The sequence below is a fragment of the Drosophila virilis genome, chromosome X (genome assembly GCF_030788295.1).
Source record: "Drosophila virilis strain 15010-1051.87 chromosome X, Dvir_AGI_RSII-ME, whole genome shotgun sequence".
Taxonomy (NCBI): Eukaryota; Metazoa; Arthropoda; class Insecta; order Diptera; family Drosophilidae; genus Drosophila; species Drosophila virilis.
The window spans coordinates 7310906-7334492 of NC_091543.1; the positions used below are offsets into that span (position 1 = coordinate 7310906).

General features: G+C 42.0%; 3 protein-coding genes across 8 annotated transcripts in view; 2 read left to right on the forward strand and 1 right to left on the reverse strand.

The window, feature by feature from the left end:
- The window catches only part of Flo2 (flotillin-2), a 121312-nt gene that overhangs the window by 81143 nt on the left and 16582 nt on the right, over positions 1–23587 (reverse strand). The gene's annotated exons all lie outside the window — the stretch shown is intronic.
- Positions 852–9123, forward strand: LOC6633761 (glucose dehydrogenase [FAD, quinone]). Its single transcript, XM_032440716.2, has 2 exons — positions 852–1078; positions 6282–9123. The coding sequence occupies exon 2, from the start codon at positions 6517–6519 to the stop codon at positions 8515–8517; it is 2001 nt and encodes a 666-aa protein (XP_032296607.1). The 5' UTR covers positions 852–1078; positions 6282–6516; the 3' UTR covers positions 8518–9123.
- On the forward strand, positions 21105–23311 carry LOC6633763 (glucose dehydrogenase [FAD, quinone]). Its single transcript, XM_002056913.4, has one exon. The coding sequence runs from the start codon at positions 21138–21140 to the stop codon at positions 22992–22994; it is 1857 nt and encodes a 618-aa protein (XP_002056949.1). The 5' UTR covers positions 21105–21137; the 3' UTR covers positions 22995–23311.

The following is a 23587-nucleotide window of genomic DNA, read 5'->3' on the forward strand; positions in this document are numbered from 1 at the left end:
GTTCTTAGAGTCGCATCCATCCTTCTCTTTTGTCTTCTCGCCATTAGCTACTTTTATCCTTCTCTCTTTGTCTTTGTTCGTTTTCTGCTCCTAGCCTTTAGCTAGGCTTCTAGTCTTTTCAACTATCTACATCAGCGTATTATTAACTGCATCGCTGAATTTATGAACTAAACTCCACCCAAGCAAAAAGATATTTATCATTATCATGATCATTACTATCTTGCTGATCGCAATTATTTAAAATATCATCATTATCTTTATCATCATTGCTGTGCACAATCAAAAAGTCTTTCAAGCTATTTATTTGTTCAAAAACTGGTTTCTAAATTTTTAAATTACTTTTTTTATCTCGCCTCTCTTTCTTATTAATGTGGGCAAACTCAAATAATAATAATAAAAATATAGTTTTCAAAAGTAAATACATATTACAATATTTTATAATTTTGTAATATTTATTATCATTATTATTGCAGGTTCTTCACAGACAAGAGAATCTTTCGAGCACATATTCTTAATGAAAGCAAACTACTCTATCTTTCTCTCTCATTTTCTGTCTGTGCTATTATTATCTAAACTATCTTCATCGTCATCATAAGCATCATCAGCACGTTAATTCGCTTGTCTTATCAGCGCTTCGAACATGTTTGATCTGCAACAAGTTTGACGCCGATGTGCCAATAATATGCAACAGCTGCTCGCTTGCCAACCATTTGTCGTAGTTGTTGTTATTATTGTTGTTGTTGCTGTTGTCATCGCAATTGCTGTGTTTGTTGCTGCCGCTGCTGCTGTTGCCAAACAGTTGCCGATGCTGCCGTCGCCGTCGCCGCTTGGCTTGTTTGCACGGATTTCGCGTTAAAGTTTGCGTTCAGTTGAAAGCGTGCAACGCAGCCGCACGGACGCAGAGCTCCACTCAGATCGATTAACGATATATATAAATCAATATTTTGTTGTTTTTTTTTTTTTTTGTTGTTGTTGTTATTATTAACTTGCTTTGATGCACACAGGATACGCCTGAGCTGCAGTCAACAAAAACCGCTGAGGCAAACGAATTTTGTGTTTCGTGCGCGTAGAATTTCAAGTAAGCAACGATTTCTATCGATAAGCATATGTGTGCGTGAGTGTGTGTGTGTGTATATGTGTTTGTGTGAAAGGAAATGCAGCCAAAGTGAAACCCTGGCCAAATGACAGCCAGATTATATCCGCTGCTTTAACGTAGGGACAGGTGCAGCACAGCTGCAGCAGCAACAACAATAAAAATAACAACTGCAGCAGCAGCAGCAGCAGCAGCAGCAGAAACTGCAACAATAACTTTTGGCGGACTTGTTGACATTGCTGCTGGCAAAAAGGCAACTCAGCTTGGCTGGTACCCTTCACAAAAATAATAAAACCCATATGCTTTGCGTTTTTGCTAAATGCAAAAAGGCACTCAAGTGCGACAACAACAACAGCAATAGCAACAGCAACAGCAACAGCAACAGCAATTGCAAGCGGCAATATTTTGCAATCGCCCACAACAACAACTGCGCGCAGAGACACACGAGTGCGAGATACATTTGAAAATATATATATGGAATACATGAGTAAAAGGAAAAGCAAGTAAAACATTGACGCAGCACTTTCCTAGATAAGTAGGCTACAACACAACAGCAACAACAACAACAACAACAACAACCAAAACAACAGCAATCACACACTGTGACTATTTTTTGCAAGCTTGCGCAAACAACAATTCTGCAAGCAAATTCAACTATCCCCTGCTCCACAACAAACTTCGCCCACGCTTAAGCCCTGTGTGAATATAGTCAAGCCTGCGCTTAAACTGTTTGCGAATTAAAAGCATAAAAGGGAAATACTCATATGGTAGCAAATTATGTGACGAGAATTTACGCGGCCAACTTAAATAACTGCCAGTTGAATTGTGCAACACTTTATCAGCTGCTTGTCAGCCTGACTAGAACTTTGAATGTGCTGATTTCAGAGAACAATATATATATAAAAAAAAGCAACGCCCAGACGTTATGTTGGCAGCAGCATAACAGCAAGTTGACAAAATAAAACCTCATTGTTTAAAAATCTTTATTAGCTGACTAGAAGTCATGGTTAAAAGTAAGTGCCAGTTAACGATATGTTAGCTCTTTGTGCATGAGTGGCAACGCCGCGATACTAAGGGTGCAATTATTTTGCCACAAACTGGCAGCGCTGCGCAGCTAAACACTTGTTGAACATGAGAGTGAATGAAATTATGTTAAAGCGCTTGTTAACTTTGACATTGACATGAAATGGGTATAAATGAATTGATATGCTGATAGCTAAGCAGCATGCTACAAGAATATCAGTCATATATGAAATGATCAAGTGCTTGTTAACTTTGACAGTAAGCTGCAGCAGCAACTTTCTACATCTGGCAACGCTCTGCCAGGCTGAGCGGTTCTCTGCAATGGCTTGAACTTTTCGCTCTGCTGCAGTTGCGCTGCGCACAAAACAAAAGACTTAGGACACAAACTAATGAAGAGGCAACACGCAGCAGCGGCAAAAAAACAGCAGCAAAAACGGCAACAACAATTAAACATTGCAATTTACCTGGGTGCTGTTGCAGCTAAATAAATAACAACTAAACAACATAAATTTGCCGCAACGCACTCAACTGTTAATTTAATAATTAAAAGCAACAATTGCTCTTGCGGCTGCAACTAAATGAATCTATTGCTGTTGTTGCTGCTGTTGCCTTTGGCACATTGACCCAAGTGACACGCAGCCTGAACTGATTGCTGTGACTTTGTGCGTTTGACGCCTGCCAAGGTGACTGACACCTAACAACCCCGAGAGCAGGCGACAACCCGGCAACCACTTGGGGCCCAGCCTCGTGTTGTTGTTGTTGCTCTTGTTGTTGGCCATTGACTTTGGCCTCTTGCCCGAGCAGCGTTTGGGTTTTTAGTTTTTTCTTTTTTTTGTCGCTTTTTATATTTGTAGCTTACGCCAAATTAACGCACAAAATCATTTTAATTGCGCGCACATTTAACAGCTGTTGTTGCCAGTCAAGTGCCGGCGCATCCATCAGATACAAGATACATTTGTATCTATGTAGCGCGTGGGCGTGCCAAACTTGACAGTGCATTTGCTTGGCCTTCAATTGTTGGGCCCAGGAAGTGCTACAGCTAATTGGCTGACACACAACAAACACACACACGCGCACACACACAGCTCATTTGGCAACAGCAAATGGCTAACAATAGCAGCCGCTTTTTGTTGAGATGCCCAACTGGTTTGTCTGGCCTACCTGGCACCACAGGCAAACCCATGCCATGCCATGCCATACCATTCCCCCTTCCCCCATTCACTCGACCCCGCTTCCCCGCCATCTCTCGGCTAGCCTCCCAACTTGGGCCGCCTCAGTAAACTCGTTTGACGCTGACCCAATTTCATGCCACTTATTTATTTTTTTTTTTTCGACTTTTTACAAATATTTTATTTAGTTTTGGCTTTTGTTTTTTTTTTTTGCACAACAAAAACTGAATTTATCTGAAATGCGTGCGCTTTGGTCCCGGGTCTCAGTTTCAGTTTCAATTACAACTTCAGAGACAGCTTCAAGTTGCAAAAAAAATGTGGCTAGTTACCTTAACGGCGAGGGGCGATGAGCTCAGGCATCGCTGAAGCTAGAGCTGGAGCTGAAGAAGCAGCTGAAGCTGGGCTAGCGTTAGCTATGGGCGCAGCCTTTTGGCCTCTCACTCGAGTGCAGTCAAGCGGCAAAAACAATTTGGCGGCACAGTGGCAGGTGTGAATGTGGCAACAATTCGATAACCACTCTACCATACCCTGCAATTTGCATGCCTAAAGGCCCCAACTATAGCTTTAACAATTCCAATTCAAATTCCTTGAATTCCTCAAGGAAGCGGCAAACGTTTGAGTTTAAGGGAGAAAGCTTGAATTAAATACATTATACTATTTATGCTAAAGGCTAAATATATAAAAATCTTCGAGATGTAAAGACCTAACGCAAAAGAAACAACTTGTGCAGAAGCTACTTTCCAACTTTGAAGGCTTCAACATAATCTCTGAGCGGATGAATCTAGCCACAGAACTCCGTATATCCTTTTAGAAGCAAATGAATGGTTGCCGGTTAAAGCTACAGATATTACACAATCAGGACAACAGACTTAAGTATATGTAACTCTCTCTAGTAAGTCTTTAAAGACTCGTTTTAAAAATTCAGAGCAGTTTTTGTCAAATTCTATGCAAAAACTGGCAACAGTTAAGCTCAAATAATTGGTTAAGACTTCAGTTAAATGAATTTTGCTAAAATATGTCATTTCCTGTCTGATATTATGTTAATGCTCTATACATATAATGTCTAAGCATAATGCCTAGGCAAACAATGAGGCTCAGCTCGTTACTTAAAAGGTAGTTTCTCATATCTTTGCCGTTATTTACAGTGCATAATGCATGAATCAACTGGTGGGAACTACCTATTTCTATATACCCTGGAAAAAGTATATTGGCTTTGTGCAACTGTTTGTAACAGGCCTTTGCCTGGAAGCAGCAGCAGTATATATTCCTGATCAACACAACGAACTAAGCTGCTTTTAAAATCTAGAGTCTTACAATTTAGCATATATCAATGTTTCCTTGTTTGCCACAAGCAGAACGAGCTTAACTTTTTATCTATCGATAAATATCGATTTTGCGACATGGTTTTTTAAGCCTATGTAGGTTCTTAGGTTTAGTGTAAACGGATCTTAAGGATTTCACTTTATTCAGAGTATCTTCTAGTCGTGCACGCCCTGCTAAAGCACTTTTACTTATTGTTGTTACCCATGCTGCATAGCCGGCTAGCCAAAGAGAGGGAGAGAAAAAAAAACAGAAAACCAAAGAGCTTAACTGTTTACTAGACGGACAAACGACGCAATGCTGCACGTTTCAACACCCGCACGATAACAAGCCAACAACAACAACAACGACAACAACTACGACAGTAACAACAACGTGACAACAGCTGCTGTTGTTGTTGTTGTTCAGTCTTAACGGCTGATCGAGTGACAAGGCGAATGAATTATGTTTAGTCCGATAAATAAATGAACAACAAAAAGATATTTCGTATGTAGATTTGTTAAATTTACCAATCGAGCGCCAATTATAACCGAAAGCAACAACAACAACAACAACAACAACAACAACAACAACAACAACAACAATAAACAATTTGGTAGCTCTTACATCAGAGCTTGTAGATATTGTAATAAAAACGAATGGCCCCACGATTCGAAAGACAAAATAGCAGCAGCAGCAACAACAATAATATACTTTTGTATCTTTGTTGTTGCTGCAGTTTTTAACGGCATTTTGCGTGGTTTACATTCATTACAAGCCGCATTTGTTGTGGCTGCGACTGCCAAAGCGGTTGCGTTTTTTTTTTTAACGATATTGGCCGCAATCGACGTCAAGGTCGGCACTGCAAGTGCCAAACGCCAATGGCCCTTTTCAGGTCAGACCATGGGGCAGGGGGTGGGGGGGGCGAGACACTTAAAAGCCATTGCAACAAAATTTGAAATGCAAGCGTGCGCTGCAATCAACAACAATGCTCAACTAATTGTGAATGACTCCGATTGCATAAAGTGTAACACTTTAACGGTAGCCGTACCGGTACGGCAGATATTTGTTTGGGGCATTTATGAGGTTGCACACGGTTAATCGCTTTAAAATTAATTAATTAAGTGAGTTCAAGCTGAACAGCCTAAATTGCCAGTTGGTAGTGCAACAATCTGTTAAAGATACGCAGGAGCACCCTCCAACGGTAGGGCTCCTTCACGTTGGAGCCTCACGACCTTGGTGCTTAAGTTAAAACTTTCCCTAAAAAGTGAAAACTGTTGAAAGTTCGTTATTTGCGGGTTGTTCAAGTCTATCGATGACACCCACTGGCACCCTTTTGATGGTAGGGCATCCTAAGGCAGGGCCTCATGAAGACAGACACGGAATGGCAACAGTTGGATGTTTCTTATGAGACGTTATAAGGGGAATCTTTAAATTTAAGCTCATATATCAATGACTCTGACGGGCACCCGTTCAACGGTAGGGCACCTTGACGTTAAGACCTCGTGCCCGCAGTGGAACATACCGTAAGACGGGTTATAAGGTTAGGTCTTAGGTGCTTAGGGTATAGAGTCACAGGAATCTGCAAGACAGGTTATTCAATCTCGTAGAGAATTTGCGACTTGAAACTCCTATATTTTTTGTATGAAAACATATCTAAAATCCTATCGATAAAAACAAATTTCTTTCTCTTGCAGCTATCGAACGTACAACATAAACAGCTCGTGTGAAGACGCAGCAGCAGCAGTCTCAGACAGCGGATTGGAGGGATCGAAGTCGCCACGCCATGCACAAGAGAAAGAGACCCTAGAGCGAGAGAGAGAGAGAGCGAGCGAGCGAGAGAGAGACTTAATCAAAAGCCAGAAGAGAAGCAGAAAAACCCAAACAATCATCCTATCGTTGCCATTATTATCAACGTCGATCCCGACAAATATGGTGCTAAATCTCCTATTTATCACGACGGTCATCAAGTCCACATTCGGTGTGGTAACCACCGGACTCTGGCTAATACCCTTGCTCTTAGCGGCCATTACATATTATCGCTATGATGCAGTGGATCCGGAATCGCGGCCATTGGACCAGTTGAATCTGTGGCCCGAATATGATTTCATAGTGGTGGGCAGCGGCTCGGCGGGCGCGGTGGTGGCCAATCGACTGAGTGAACTGCGCAAATGGAAGGTGCTGCTGATCGAGGCCGGGCCGGATGAAAACGAGATCTCGGATGTGCCCTCGCTGGCCGCCTATTTGCAGCTAAGCAAACTCGACTGGGCCTACAAAACGGAACCCTCGACGAAGGCCTGTTTGGGTATGCAGAACAATCGCTGCAATTGGCCGCGAGGCCGGGTCCTGGGCGGCTCCTCCGTGCTTAACTATATGCTCTATGTGCGTGGCAATCGGCATGACTACGATCATTGGGCCTCGCTGGGTAATACCGGTTGGGATTACGATCAGGTGCTGCACTACTTCAAGAAGTCCGAGGACAATCGCAATCCCTATCTGGCCAAGAGCGCCTATCATGGTCGTGGCGGGCTGCTGACCGTGCAGGAATCGCCCTGGCACACGCCGTTGGTCGCCGCCTTCGTGGAGGCGGGCACGCAGCTGGGCTACGACAATCGGGACATCAATGGCGCCCAACAGGCGGGCTTTATGATTGCCCAAGGCACCATACGACGCGGATCACGGTGTTCCACGGCAAAGGCGTTTCTGCGCCCGATACGCCAGCGTCCAAACTTTCATTTGTCGATGAACTCGCATGTGACACGCATCATCATCGAGCCGGGCACCATGCGCGCCCAGGCCGTGGAGTTTGTGAAGCATGGCAAGGTCTATCGCATTGCGGCACGTCGCGAAATTATATTGTCAGCGGGCGCCATCAACACGCCACAGCTGATGATGCTCTCGGGGCTGGGGCCGCGCAAGCATCTCGAACAGCATGGTATACGTGTGCTGCAGGATCTGCCTGTGGGCGAGAATATGCAGGATCATGTGGGCATGGGCGGCCTAACGTTTCTTGTGGACAAGCCCGTGGCCATAGTGCAGGATCGCTTCAACCCAACGGCGGTCACCTTCCAGTATGTGCTACGCGAACGCGGACCCATGACCACGTTGGGCGGTGTCGAGGGTCTGGCCTTTGTGCACACACCCTACTCCAATCGGAGCATCGACTGGCCGGACATACAGTTCCACATGGCGCCCGCTTCCATTAACTCGGACAATGGTGCGCGTGTCAAGAAGGTAATGGGTCTTAAGGAGTCCGTTTATCAGGAGGTCTATCATCCCATTGCCAACAAGGATAGCTGGACAATAATGCCGCTGCTGTTGCGTCCACGCTCCAGGGGCAGTGTTCGCTTGCGCTCGGCCAATCCCTTTCACTATCCGCTCATCAATGCCAACTACTTTGATGATCCGCTGGATGCCAAGACGCTGGTGGAGGGCGCCAAGATAGCGCTACGCGTCGCCGAAGCGGAGGTGTTCAAGCAATTCGGCAGCCGGCTCTGGCGCAAGCCGTTGCCCAACTGCAAACAGCACAAATTTCTATCCGATGCCTATTTGGAGTGCCAGGTGCGCACCATATCGATGACCATCTATCATCCCTGTGGCACCGCCAAAATGGGTCCCAGCTGGGATCCGGAGGCTGTCGTTGATCCACGACTGCGTGTCTATGGTGTGCGTGGGCTGAGGGTCATTGATGCCAGCATTATGCCGACCATCAGCAGCGGCAACACGAATGCTCCGGTCATTATGATCGCCGAAAAGGGCGCCGATCTCATCAAGGAGGATTGGCTCAACAATCCCGAGTATAAAGTCAAGCGGCAGGATGGCTACAGTGACAGCGAGCCGGCCGCCAGCAGCAACAGTAACAGCAGCAACTTTCACAGCAGCAACAATTTGACGCTAGCAGCAACAGCTGCTGACAGCCTGACAAGCAGTTAGCTGTGCTTGTCATTGGGCCGGGGTCAGGTGTGCTCAGGGGTCAACTAGCTTTACAAGACTCAAACAACTGAACGGACAGTCCGACTGTCGGACTGTCGCACTGTCGGACAGTCGCCTTCATGGACAGCGTGTTGCTTTTTTATTATCAAGTCCCGAACAAAAGTTTGCCATTGTTTCAATCTAGTGTTAAGACAAACAAACAAACAAACAAACAAAAGTTCGCCTTTTTGGGCTGCTATCACATAACGCCAAACACCAACAACAATCAACAATGGTTGGCAACATCAGCAACAATAACAACGACAACAACAGCAAATAGTTTCCCATGCAAACATTTATCCCAAAATGATGTAATGGCGTGAAAAGCATGAAATCGAGTCATAGTTATGTACCATATATAATTTCTAGACTCTAGTTAAGCTAAACATAATTATTGCAATTAATTTTAAATTTTATATCTATTCTCATTTTTTTTTTGTCTTATTTAATTTATAATGAAATATTTGTATAGTAAATATTTTTGACTATTTATAAGCCACATACGAGCATAATAATTATTTATAAAAAACATCTGAGCTAAAGTTTATTAAATAAATTAAATTAATTGAAATGAAGTAAATTCGAAATGCTTGACTAGCGTATACCCTACATATGATCAGGTCGGATTACTATAACATAAAGTTTTCTCAAGATAAACTCAACTATAACTCAGCTTAACAGCGCTCAGATAAATTTTACGTAATCTGTTTCCATCGGAACAGTTGGTCGGAAATAAAGCTTTCTATATCATTTCATAGACCCAAAGGTATTCAATTTACGACTTGCTGTTTTGTCTTGTTTTGTATTTATTTAAAGCTGAAGGCAAATAAATTAGCACTAGTTTATATAGACACGAACAAGGATAAATCAATTCGTTTACACTCAAGAATATAAATAATCAAACTTGTTTGTTGCCATCGTTTGCTAATTAAATAATTCTATTGTTTTTGTGTGTCATACATTTTGATACATATACCCGGCAACATTAACAGCAACAAGCCCAAGGATTGGCCCAACCAATTCAATAATTTATGTCGTCCGCCTAAAAGCAGGCAACACAAAAATCGTCAACAGCAAATAACTGGGGCGTACCCATAGAGATGGCTAAGCCAACGATGAATAGCTGCCTCATACGATGAATAAATGCACGAGTAGATGAGAGCAAATGCAAATATACTTTAAAGTAGGCAATTGTATAATTATTTGAATACTTTATCAACGTATTTAAACGTAACTGTTATTCATTTATTTTGGCTCAATTTTAATATTGAACACACTATTTAGTTGCCTTTCCGTTCTTTGGTGTCATGGGGCAATCAATTTAGATTTTTACGACTTTTACGAAAATTAAATATCGATTCAATTTAAAAAAGTAATCCCTTAGCTTAGAGAATTTATTGTTGTATTAATCGTTTTCATTCAATCAAATGCAATTTAATTCCATTCAGTTGCATTTGGTAAAAAATTAATTTGTCAGCAAAGAAGCATTTTGCTTCATACAAACGATAGTTGCGCTAGGCGCATATCTAGCTAATAGGATATTTATGTAGCCCAACAGTTGGGCGCAGTCATTAAATGACAAAGCACAAAATGACACGCAAATGCAAATTGAATGAAATTAGTTGAATTAATGGCTTGTTGCTTCAGCTTTACCAAAGCAAAAGCCGCACAAATAAACAAAAGGAAGAGAGAGACAGAACCTGATATCGATGTCATATACGGCTTGTAATACCCTGAACCCATTAAAAATGGATCAAATAAAGGGTATAATGATTTTGTGAGCATGTATGCAACAGACAGAAATCTATATCATATACTCTTGATTGGCACGTTGAGCTGACTCGAACTAGTCAGGTAAGTTCCACTATTCCCCAGTCTGTTTCCCTATTTGCACTCGTTAAGCATAGTTCGAAAATTATGAGAGCTAGCCGCACTCAATTTGGTATATATGTAGATAATCATATGGTATACACATATCGCGAATATTTTACGATTGGGATACCTTCTGATATGTTCCCAACATAAGCAAAAACTTATATTCAAAGAGTGAGCTGTGCGCTTTGGGATATTTGAGGGTATCACCTAGTCGAGCACTCCCATCGTTACATGTTCTTGGTTATTTTTGTCTTTTTAGCCCTGACAAAGGGCGCATCAGCGATAAATTCAACTTTGAACTTGGCCACAACACGAGCCACTCGCCGCGAACAACGCCCAACAATTTGGCCATAAATCATCTCAAGAGCTTAAAATTGGCGACCTTGAACAGCAATTTTCATGTCCATAACTTCGGAAGCCGGAAACTCCATTGATTCAATACAGCTTGACTCGACTGACTATTGACTAATCAATGCAAATTGCATTGGGTATTTTTCCGGCTAAGAAAAAACGGAAACGTGTGTCCAACACCAACGTACAGAAGGTGTTAAAAGCTAAGACCCTGCCCGGAAAGCCTTCCCAAATGGTACAAGAAAACATTCCACTACCAAAAAAAAAAAACTGGCTCTGCGATAAAATGTTAATTTTGGTTGAGTTAATTAATAAAGCTTAGCTAACAAAAACAAAAACAAAACTAACTGAGAGTTGACTCTTGACCATTTTACAGCTACATTTTACACTTGGCTAACGGTCAGCAGGCGGTTCAGCACGCAGTTGAAGGTCGTCGATGAGGTGCGGCAAAGCGAGCAAATGGTTATACCTGTTTATACCCTGTACCCAGGCAAAGAGGGTCATACAAATGTGTGCTGTGTGCAGGCACAAGATATTTAGTAGCCCATTAAATAATTTGTTTAAGCCAAGAGCGAATACAGAGTAACTTGGAGCTCAAACTATTTTCTATCTACTTCTATATATGTGAATGAAACGCAAGAGCTAGGCAAAGCAAATCTCTAGTGATCTCTTCTGTGCATTTGTAGGCTATATATACTACAGGGTGTGTGACTGTGTGGCAGAAATGAACTCAGAGTTAGCTAGAGAAGTCAAATTGGGTATGTAGCCTCTTTTGGCATTTGTAGCCACCATCTAGTACAGGGTATCTGTCTGTGAGGCACTCACAACTCTTTTATGCTATCTCTATTTGTATGTTAAGCATTCACAACTAGAGCAATTAAAATATTTGATGCATTACGTATACGCAGCTATTAGAAGAGTTCTCTCATAAATGAGCACCAAGTTTATATAAACGAAATGCCGCAAGCGAACTCATCTGGACGTTTTTGTTGCAAAGACTACGCTAACAGAATAAAATGTATTTATACGATGGTGAAACACACGCCCACAGACAACACCTGCAGAAGCAAACACAACGTCCGCTCAAATAACACGGAGTCTAGCAGCGTTTGGGTTGGCAAATTTGGTTCATTGTGTGGATTTAAATAATTATAGAAACGAGCACAGAGCATTTACAAACAACGTTTACACGTGATTATGGCATTTGAATAGCTTGGTTTGAGCATTACGTATACGCAACGTTGCATGCAGACGCAGCACTTGCAGCATTTGGCTGCAGCTGCTGTTGGCATATTCTGCCGTTTGTCACCAGGTGTGCCCTTCGCCAAGCTAAACAAATTTTGGACGTAGATACATACAAATTTGGCAATGCAAAGCCAAAGCTAAGGCAAGCCATTAACTGGGTCAATGGCTGACGGAAGTTAAATCGCATCAACAAACTCTGCGCGGGCAACAAGTTGTTATTGTTATTGTTTTTTTTTTTTTTTTTGTCTTTTAGTATCGAATGCATGAACTTCCTTTTTTTGTTCGGCGTCGTTACGTGCCACTTAGAGGTTAATAAACTTGTTATAGTCTGATATGATTTGTCAATTAGCATTTGCATGCGAGTCCGTTAGACAAGAGCCAACTCACGCAGCCCACCCAGTTGACCCAGACCCAGTGAACTTGATCTCTAGCCAAAAGACAAAAAGAAAAAAAAAACAACAACAACAAAAACTCAAATAAAAAAGAAAAAAATATTAAGAATTTCAGGGCTAAGAAGTTTTTACCACGCACGCTTCGCAACCAGCTAGACTTTAAGTTTGAGCTTACCTGTAAAGAGACAGAGAGAGAGAGAGAGAGAGAGAGAGAGAGGTTGTGTATTAATTATGGAAGCTATTTTAAAAATTACAACGTCACATTGAAATTGTTATTAATGATTGTCTGCTGGAGACGGAAATGTTTTCGACGCTTCTACAGAACATCTAATGCTCCATCCAACCGGTCTCCCCTCTCTAGATTTGGCCCTGTATTTAAGTAGCTATAATCGCTTCCATGGCTTACACTAATATAAGTGGCAACATAATCAACGGCATCATTAACAGACTTGGCTCTCGGAGACTGGTTTATTAGAATTCTAAGCGGCGACCTTGACTTAATTTCATGAGCGCTGGGCGTTACTCAATGCCCGGAAATAGGCCACTGGCCCGTCAATTAAAATACCCAACAGACTATATACGCATATATGCTGTTGATCAATGTAATTGCTTTGTTTTGCTGTAACTTAATCGTCTATCTAATGTACGCGTTTATAATCGCTAATTGTTCGATTGTGCATATAGAATATCGTTACGTTAATAGCATGGCCAATCGGACAGTCGGACAATCGGCTTATCGATTGCCGATTGTCCGGCCGATGACAGCCGTGACGCAGCACTTGAGGTTCACTAGCCCAACGTTTGTCAGTTGAACAACATTTTCGATTTCAGTGTGAACCCATTTGTATACCCTTGCACAGGGTATTGTATTATTTGTGCAAAGGGAGGACACATCAAGCAAAATGTATTACCAGATACATTGATGGATGATGTTTCGGGCTCCTTTTTTCTATTTTATGCAGTTATATAAGAAGAATCTGTCGCGATTTGAGCTTTCCCATTTTTCAAGCTACCTTCAAGAAAATCAGCTACATTATTCTGTCCACATATCTCCATAAACATATCAAATTACACTTCTCTAGTATTTTTCACAACATCCAAAAGGGCATTTAGGCTTCGGCGTGTGGATGTAAGACGTTATTTCTTTTGTTATTTGACCATATAATGCATAATTGCCAAGCATGTGGACAATTGTTCAGTTTGAATCAGATCTTAGCTCTGACAATTGCCGATTGTCAGTCAATTGCCATTCAGTCGACTGGGCTCATAATTATTTTGGTAGCACTTTTGTTTGCGGTCAGCTCGTGAGCACTTTAAAGTGTGCAATTATTTGAGATTTTTTTCTCGTATTTAACAAGCTGGAAGTGACGTCAACGGCTCAACGATCCGCCACATCAAATGAATAAAAATATACATAAAACATTTTTAAGTGTCGCTATTCAGCAAGAGTTCAAGCACTTGCAGAACGGAAGAAGAACAAGAGCAAGGAAGTACACAAAGTGGGTGCAGACAGCTGTCAAAATAGTTGTCACTATCAAGATTATAATAACTATTTGCCTTAAAAAAATATATATGGAATGTGTAGAGAGAAGATTAACGATCTTTTTTAAGTGTCTCAATAAGACAGATGGTAACCAACAGACGGATACTTATACAAACAAATATTTCTACTGACTAATTGACTGACAGATTCACGGACGGATTGGCAAACGGATTGACAGACGGACAGCTTCTACTGTATTTACCCAATCTCATGTAATTTCACGTTTAAATAACGTTTTGGTTCATTCCACCCGAATGTGTGGAAAATGCGCGTAAAACGGTTAGGTGAAACTTTTTGCTTACTCTCCGATAGGCTTCAAATTCACTTTCAAGCATTTTTGTGCAAATTCATTGTGATTAAGAAGTTTTCTCCAAGCGGCTACAAACATTTTTTGTAAACATTTAGAGCATGAAGAAGTTTGATAGCGATTTGTAAAGTAACAAGTGGGCGGAAATGCTGCCAATTCCTAAATTCCCTAGAATCGACTACAATTTAATTTTCCAACTTTATTTAATGTTTAAGACATCTCATTGAAGGCGGAAATCAATTCCAATGGATCCATAGGACAGGAATTTAAGAAGTATTCCACGTGCGGAAAATGCGAGAAAAACTGATATTCAATAACTGTGCAAAAAACCAATTAATATCCGCTATACCTGTGCTCTTATACCAATAAAGAGATTACAATTGGATATCTGACAATTATAATAAAATTGAAATACTATCCACAAGAAAATAATCAAATAAAACAGAAGCGACTGCATCACAATGATATTAAAACAATAGCTCTGCGTTTTATATTCCAACGAATTAATTAATTTGTCACGCGTCGAAAACCAGACACCAGACACAAGAGATGGAAGAAACTGGTCTTGGGGTGTGTCCGTGGTAACGGCTCAAAAAAGCAGTGTATTCAGGGAACAAGACATTATTATATAATTTATCGAGAGGCTAGGCTATCATTTCATCATATTTCGAAATATCAAGAGAATTAGATGCAATCAAATCGTGTCCTCCTCCACAGCTTCTGCCATCATGGAATGCGGCGCTATGAATCTATCCGTGGCACCCAGGATGGTGATGCCACGTGGATGTGGGCTTGGATTGTCCCAGCAGTGTTTGTACCAGGCCGTCTGTTGGCGACTCAGCCCAAAGCCGGCGGCCAGCCGCTCGGTGCAGTAGACCAGGCAACGAGTCATCGTGCGCAACATGCGGCCCCAGCTCGAGTCCAGCTCCTGTTCATGCTCGGGGCCAACTGGCTGCGCAGATGAGGCAGATGTTGCCACCTGTTCCTGATAACCGCTCACCGGCGATAACTCAGTGGTTAAAGCGGCAGCTGAGGGTCCTGGCTTTGCATGAAGCGCCCATTCCACTTGATCCGGGGTGCTGGCCACTTCCTCCTCATTGCGGCTCTTAATGCTGCTATCTAACTGCTGTTGCTGCTGCTGCTGCTCCATCTCCTGTGCACCGGAGCTGGACATCTTGCTGCGGCTTGTTGTTGTTGTTGTCGTATTCACAGTACCTGGCTAGCAGATGTATGCCAACGATTTGATTGCTTTTCGGAATTTGAATGCTTGTAGCTTCAGTCAGACAAGGCAGAGCTTATTGAATTGTTGCTTTTTGAATTAAGTACTCCAGCCTACTGAAAATTGCTGGGCCCTACTTTAACTTGAGAGTATTACACAGAAGAGTTATGCCGCCCAATAAATGGCAGTGTACCTAATTGAAACAACTGTACCCAATTCTACATAGCTGTATATTGTATATTATGGTACACTCCCCATATGCAGCCATACTTTCACTAAATTTATCAAACCTAAAAAACAAGCCTTACTGTTCCTCAATGTACTCAACTGTACCCTACTGTAGCCTACTCAACCTTACTGCACTCCACAGTACTCTTATGTACTCTACTGTACCCTACTGTACCCTTCTGTACCCTAACAAATTGACTAAGCAATATGCTCTTATGTTTTCTAGTTTTTGCAATATGTGATAATGATAAACATTTTCAGTTTGTCCGACTTGGATCTTAGTTAAAACGCAATTGATACCCGTATATTTCTCGCCTGGTCGAAAATCTTTTTAAGGAAGAAACACAGCATCCGCTTCTTTAGTTGTGGAGTTTTGATATAATTTTTTATAAGTATATACTTTTGATACACAAATTATCTATGCATTTATCCAATGCGGCACTTCAAAACTGGTTTATTGCTTTTTACTACCAATTCTAACGTTCTCTCTCGCAATCAGCGCTAGTTTGTTTCTTTCTTGGTTTCTTGTCGGTGTTTTTTGTGTGTCTTTTGCTGGCAACCTTGAAGATTCTTTGGTAGAAGATTTGTGTGTTGGTTCGTTATTGCTGCAAAAAACGATTTTCATGTTTCGCCTTTTTTTTTTCTTTTATGGTTGGTTTTTTATGTTTAGTCATATAACAGGGCGCAACTTCTCTCTACTCGAAAATATGCACAGATATATATGCTTATTCTTCGGCTGTTTGTAAAATAAATATTTACGAGTGTCTACAAATCGAAACCATAAATGTAGCAAAACAATACAAGCGATTGTGAAATTCACTCATTAGCAAGAGATATACTAGATATATGCCAGTCAATAAGATTCCACAAACAAATTAATTTAATCTTTGCATTAAACAATAATTAAGGCAGCGAAATAATATAGATGGAAAAATATACACTCAATTAGAGCAACAATGTAGAGTACATCGAGACGGAAAGCTGTTCAAGCAAGTTTCCTTGAAATGCATGAAAACTAAATACACACGAGTTTAAAAGACGCGAACGTTCAATTGAAAATTACTTTTCAGACAGTTCAAAATACAAAGAATAAAAATATTACATAAAAAACTACGTTTATGTCTATAACTCAGTAAATTCTTAGACAATATTTAATATTTAAATCAATCAAATTTCATAGCTCTAGCTTTCACAATTCCCGAGTTCAGGCCGAAAGTTGAGCCACTTTCTGGCCACAGCTAAAGTATACCCCATGTTGCAGACCAAACACTTACAGGGTATACAGAAGAAAAAAACCCCAATAGTGCGTAGCTGCGTATAGTATGTAAATTCTGATTAATAAAAAATAAGCCGCAACAGGCTGAAAACGAGTCGCACCCAGTTGAACACAATCAAGTATGCCGACGACTGTCGCCAAAAAGAACAATCTGCTCGCGCGACAAATTAATGGCTAGTGAGGCGGCGGGGGCTAAGCCAAGATCAAAAAACCGTCCAGTCATCATCACTAGGCAAGACCATCGAATCGCAGTTTTTTTTTTTTTGGCTGAAATGCTCCAGCAACAGCTGCGTCAACACGAACCTGCCTGATTGAGTCAAAGTATTGCAACAGGCACAGAGTTCATGAGTGGCATGCCACAGTGCCACGCCCAAGCAGAAGCAGACAAATGTCAGAGTCGCGTCCCCTAAACTAAAAAGACAAAAAGAAAAAAATAACAGTGACAATTTCGCGCCATATAAGGAAAAACAAAGACGAAAAACAGCCGCCAAAAGCATTTGGCCGCAGTTTCGCCGGCTGAAAAGTCGGTCAAAGACAACGGCTAACAAAATTCTTGACTACTTAGCAGCAAATTGGCAAAAACAACAACAACAACAGCAACAGCAGCAGCAGCAGCAGCAGCAGCTAACTATCGATTGTGCCGAAAACTTTAATTGCCGTTAGGCGCGCAGAGTTGCCAACTATTGCGAAATTGCGCACCAGTTGGCAACGGCGCTACCTTGACTCGAATGCCGCCGCCTGAATGTCATCGATTCTTGTCAAACCTTGGTCGCCAACCAGCCAACGGGCCAACAAGCCAACGGACCAACTAGCTCTGCCAAGAACTTGCCGGCAAGGTTCTGGCACAGCTTTAGCCGCCGACGCTTACCCTGCACAAGAGTTACAACAAATAACTGAGCCCGAAAAAATAACGACACGCTGCCTACCAAATACCCTTGCCAACATGTTACCTGGCAAAACGTTCATAGCATAGCTTTATTTCTGACAAATTGTGCATGATACGATTAAATGCAACTTTGCAGATACTTTGGATATGTTAAGACAATTGTCAAGCTCGCTATGGTTGAGTTTTGTCAAGTTAGCTGCACTTTTCTGCTAAATGAAGCCAAAGGCTATGTGCCCCTTTTTCAGCTCAATTTTATTCATAATTTATGTGCTCAACTCAGTGGAAGAGCTTGATGCCTGGTGAACTAAGATATATATTGAAAAGTAGAAGATAAAAATGTATATAAAATATTCAGTTTTCCTGCAATATTAACCACAGTTCGATATAGTTAATGGCATTACCGACAGCTCCAACTATTTGTATACATTTCGTGACAATAACATAATACCCTCTTCATAATGCCCTCTTCAAGGGTATATCAAATTCAAGTAAATCTGGTTCTTGACATAAGCTTTAATTTGTGGTTTTTGATTTGTGATTTGTTCGCGTTGACAAACGAAATGAGAAGCTAACTTTGTGGCTGTTTATTTGTTATTGTTTTGTTTTGCTTAATCATTTTATTTAAAGAACTTAATTTTAAGATTCACCTGATCGATTAAGTACCTACAATGTCTTATTAGTTCACACTAATACAAGACAATTATTTTAATATAACGCACTTTATTAAAGTTGTTGCCTTTGCAATTATTGTAGCTAGTTGATATATAACCTTTAAATAAATATGATAGTAATAAAAATAAAAAACCTTTAAAAAAAAACATGGAAAAATAAAAAAACAGAAAACTGAAAAACAACAGGAGAAATATACCAAAGTGTATTTTTCTTCATATTCCTATGCAATTAGTTGTAAAACAATGTAATTGCCATTGTCATAATAACAGCTCTGTGCTTGCTTTCTGATAATTTTCCATTTCTATTTATGGGTTATTAATTTCTAAACTAAAACCGGTTTGCATACAATGGAAAGTTTACAGAGTTAAGTCCCCAAACCGCTTGCAATGTTTCGACTTTATGCTCAGTAGTAGAAGAAACAGTTGTTGGTATTTGGTCAAACATTGGGTTAAACAAATTATATATCTTAAGAAAAAAAAAAACTTGAAAGATCTTTTTTTTTCTTTCTTTTTTTCAGTATGTCATGGGTCGGCGCTTGTGCTTTAAGACAAATTCTACGATTCAATGCTGTGACTTCAGATGCTGACAATGGGTCGCCCATTCGAAGCCCATTCTCTTGTTGAATCATTCACATGCAAACGGAAATAATTAAAAGATTTACAAAACAAAGTCCAGCAAGTGATGAAACTCAATGGTTTCGAGGGGCAGCTGGGCAAGTTCTAGAGCGCATACAAAATTGTTGTTGAATCATGCAACTGATTGCAGACAACCCTCGTCACAAGCCACGATCCGTTGCCATTAGCCAAGTCATTTAGAATTTTGAATTTGCAATTTCGAATTTGCAAAGCGATCTACTGATGCTACTGCTAGCCAGTACGACTGAGCTTCAGACGATCGTGCGGATGGTTTTCCCTTAGCTTATCTAAAAATAATATACTCGTTCAGATCGTTCGATATGTTTCCTCTCTAACTCTGGTAATATTACGCAATTCAGTTAAACCTGAAAGACATTTGAGTTGTATACATTCAATTCTATTTAATAGGTTTCTTCTACAGAGCTTGCTCTCTGGTCCTAGGGGTCACTCGAAATTACAGTGATCCGGAAATGGTTTTCTCTTGACGTATCTTAATATAATATACTCGATTTGCTATACCCTGTATAGCTATTGCTATGTTCCCTCTCTATCTCTGCTAATAGTATGCATTTCAGTTAATCCGACTCGACATTTGAGTTTCCTCCATTTGCTTGCAATTCTATCCAATTATTTTCTTCTACAGATCTTGCTCTCTGATCCTACAGGTCACTCGAATTTACAACGAACTTACAGAATCTCTTAACGTATCTTTAAATACTATAATCGGTTAGAGCGTTTGCCATGTTCCCTCTCTATCTCTGTTATTACTATGCATTCAAGTTAAGCTAACACGACAGTTGAATTTCTTCCATTTGGTTGTAATTCTATCTAATTAGTTTCTTTCACAGATATTGCTGTCTGTTCCTGGGGTTCACTCGAACTTATCTGCGATTTCCTATTGCTAAAGCCAGGCATTAAGCTCTTATTGAGACCTGTTGTAACTACCTGCTCTCTGCTCTAATGGAATTCATTATACTCTTTATATTTGACTTCTGTCGGTGTTTACATCTGTCTGTCTTAATTTGCTCGTTTGCTAAAGAATTATTTTCGATCATGTGTTTTGATCTTTGAATTATATTTCTTCGTTCGAACTGGTTGCATTCTGTATAATTAATTACACTTGCAAATGTTCGTCTTTAATCTAAACTTTTTTTTAGCTAATGCAACTGGATGACATTTTTAATAGCTTATTATTTATCTATTGTTTTGTATTATATTTAAGATTATTCTAATTTCATTCTGTTTACCAGAGTATCTTTCCACCTATCGTCTGTAATTATTTTTTTTTTTTATTTTAAGTGTAAATTAAGGTGGGAGAACGAATTATCGCATTATTTTCTATTGCATTCATGTTTTTGCAATAAATAACCGACTACCCTCGATACTATCAAATACGTATTTCGAAAGTTCTAGGCACAATAAAATTTGCACAGAAATTTATGCAAGAATCAAGAATTATCCCGGCAAATATGTGTAAAATCATTTAAATTTCTCAATCGGAAAGAACATAAGGCAGGCCAACAGATGAACATTATCTACTAACGGGCCCAATCGAAAATACTTAATAATATGAAAGGCGAAATGTCAATCAAGAATCAAGTTTCAGTTTGGTAGGCAATTGGGGTCTGACCCTAGTTAGGCGTTTGGCAACAATATCATAGGTATATTGTTAAGGGTGTTTTCTCTTCATTAATCATGCTCTTAATCGCAGCTAAGTGCATATGCATATTGAATAATTGCTGCTTACATTGCCTCACGAATCGCAATGTGAGACTCTAACCCGAGCTCGAGCTGCCCTCCGCAAGGCCCGATGCCAGTAGCTGTTCAATGTAATTAAAACATCAGCTCGGATATAAATGTGATTAACGAGTATTGAATTTCCTTTCTTCTAATGGATTCTATTCCCGAACTAATTGTTGATTCAGTTGCTCGCTGTCAGCTCAACTCTCCGGATGGGCATGCAACTACTCATGCTGTGGCCACTGTGCCTGATCTCTGCTGCAGTGGCCCAAAGCTACTATGGCAATGCCCTGGCCGATGCCTTGGAGCTGCTGCGACGTGGCCAAAATCAAATGGATCTCGAGGCCCTTGACGAACGCGACCAGCTGCTCACTGAATATGACTTTATTGTGGTGGGCGCCGGCACCGCCGGCTGTGCTCTGGCCGCGCGTCTCTCCGAGAATCCCAAATGGAAGGTGCTGCTGCTGGAGGCGGGCGGACCGGAGAGCTATGCCATGGACATGCCCATTGTGGCACACTATCTGCAGCTGGGCGAGATGAACTGGAAATATCGGCCACAGGCCTCCAACAGCTATTGCCTGGCGATGAACAACAATCGCTGCAATTGGCCGCGCGGCAAGGTGATGGGCGGCAGCTCCGTCCTCAACTACATGATGTACACGCGCGGCAATCGCCATGACTATGATCGCTGGAAGGCACTGGGAAATCCTGGCTGGGGCTATGACGAGCTGCTGCCCTATTTTCGCAAATACGAGGGCTCGCATATACCCGACGCGGACACGGGCCAGTCGCGACCCGGCCGCCAGGGACCGGTCAGCATCAGCTACTCCCTATTTCGGACCCCTATTGCCGCAGCCTTTGTGGAGGCCTCAAAGCAGGCGGGCCTGCCGCACGGCGACTACAATGGCGCATCTCAGCTGGGCGTCTCCTATCTGCAGGCCACGGTCCACAATGGCACGCGTTGGAGCTCCAATCGCGCCTACCTCTACCCAATCAAGGGCCAACGGCCCAACCTGCACATAAAGAAGAGATCGCTGGTCACCAAGGTGCTCATCGATCCGCAGACAAAGACCGCCTATGGCATCATGGTCCAGACCGCTGGACGCATGCAGAAGGTGCTCGCTCGCAAGGAGGTGATTGTCTCGGCGGGCGCCATTAACACGCCCCAGCTGCTGATGCTCTCGGGCCTCGGTCCCGCCAAGCATTTGCGCGAGGTAGGCATCAAGCCAATTGCTGATCTGGCCGTGGGCTACAATCTGCAGGATCATGTGGCGCCAGCAGTGACCTTTGTGTGCAACGCCAGCTCGCTGAGAATACGCAACATTCTGAACACGGATGCAGTGGGCGGCTATCTGCGAGACGAAGGACCCCTGCGCAATCCAGGCGGCGTGGAGGCCATTTCCTTCTACGGACTGGACGATGATGCGCGTGCCAAAGGCTGGGCAGACATGGAGCTGTTCATGGCAGGCAGCAGCCTACATCTGAATCCAGCACTGCGGCTGGCATTCGGCGTCAGGGCGGACATCTATGAGACTATCTTTGGCGGATTGGAGAACAGCAAGCAGGACTCCTTCATGATCTTGCCAATGATACTGCGCGCCAAGAGTCGCGGGCGCATTCGACTCAAGAGTCGCAATCCTCAGCAACATCCACTGATCGATGCCAACTATTTTGCGCATCCGTATGATCTGAACATAACGGTGCGCGGCATCGAGCAGGCGGTCAGCCTGATGGATCAGCCCGCCTTCAAGGCGATCAATGCACGTGTGCTGGAGACGCAGCTGCCCGCATGCCGTCATCTCGGACGTCAGACCCGCGCCTACTGGGCGTGTCATGCGCGTCACTTCACCTTCACGATCTATCACTATTCCGGCACGGCCAAAATGGGGCCACGCAGCGATCCCAGCGCCGTGGTCGACGCGCGCCTACGCGTCCATGGTATTCGAAATTTGCGCGTAGCGGATGCCAGCATTATGCCCTATTTGGTTGCGGGTCATCCCAATGGGCCGGTCTTTTTAATAGCCGAGAAGGCCGCCGATATGATCAAGGAGGATCACAACTATAGCTAGCAAAAGTGATGCCTGAATTTCTTCCACCCACAAGTGAATAGAAAATGGATCGCATTACTGATCTTGGCGAGGATCTTGCCGCTCACCCAGCGATCGTTCTGGACATTTTTTGTCTGCTCTTCCATTTCTTTCCAATCATAATTGGTGACAGTTATATGTGAGGATCATGCATGTGATCAAGCCAGCGATTTTTGGGATCTTCCGTCTTTTTATTGGTTCCATGGAATAAAACACAGCCCACTTGGTTCTACTTAGATCATAAGTCATTCATTGTGTACCATATCCTGAGTCATAAATATTTGCTAAAAGTCTTCTGATATATTCTTATATTTATTTCGTGTAGATCTTGGCGATGATCTTGCCATTCCAGGATTTTGACTGTTTCATATATTTCCCCGTGCGTAGCGACTCCTTTGAAGATCACATGAGTCTTCTGGTCTCAAATTTCTGCTGCTTGCCGTGGTTTTATTCAAATCAAATGTCTTAAAAGTCTTCAACAGGAACTGCAGGCAAAAGATCTCCTCTGTAAGAATTTAAGAGCTTCTAGCCAATGGGTTGACAAAGTCGATGCTTCTAAAATCAAATTGCCTGTT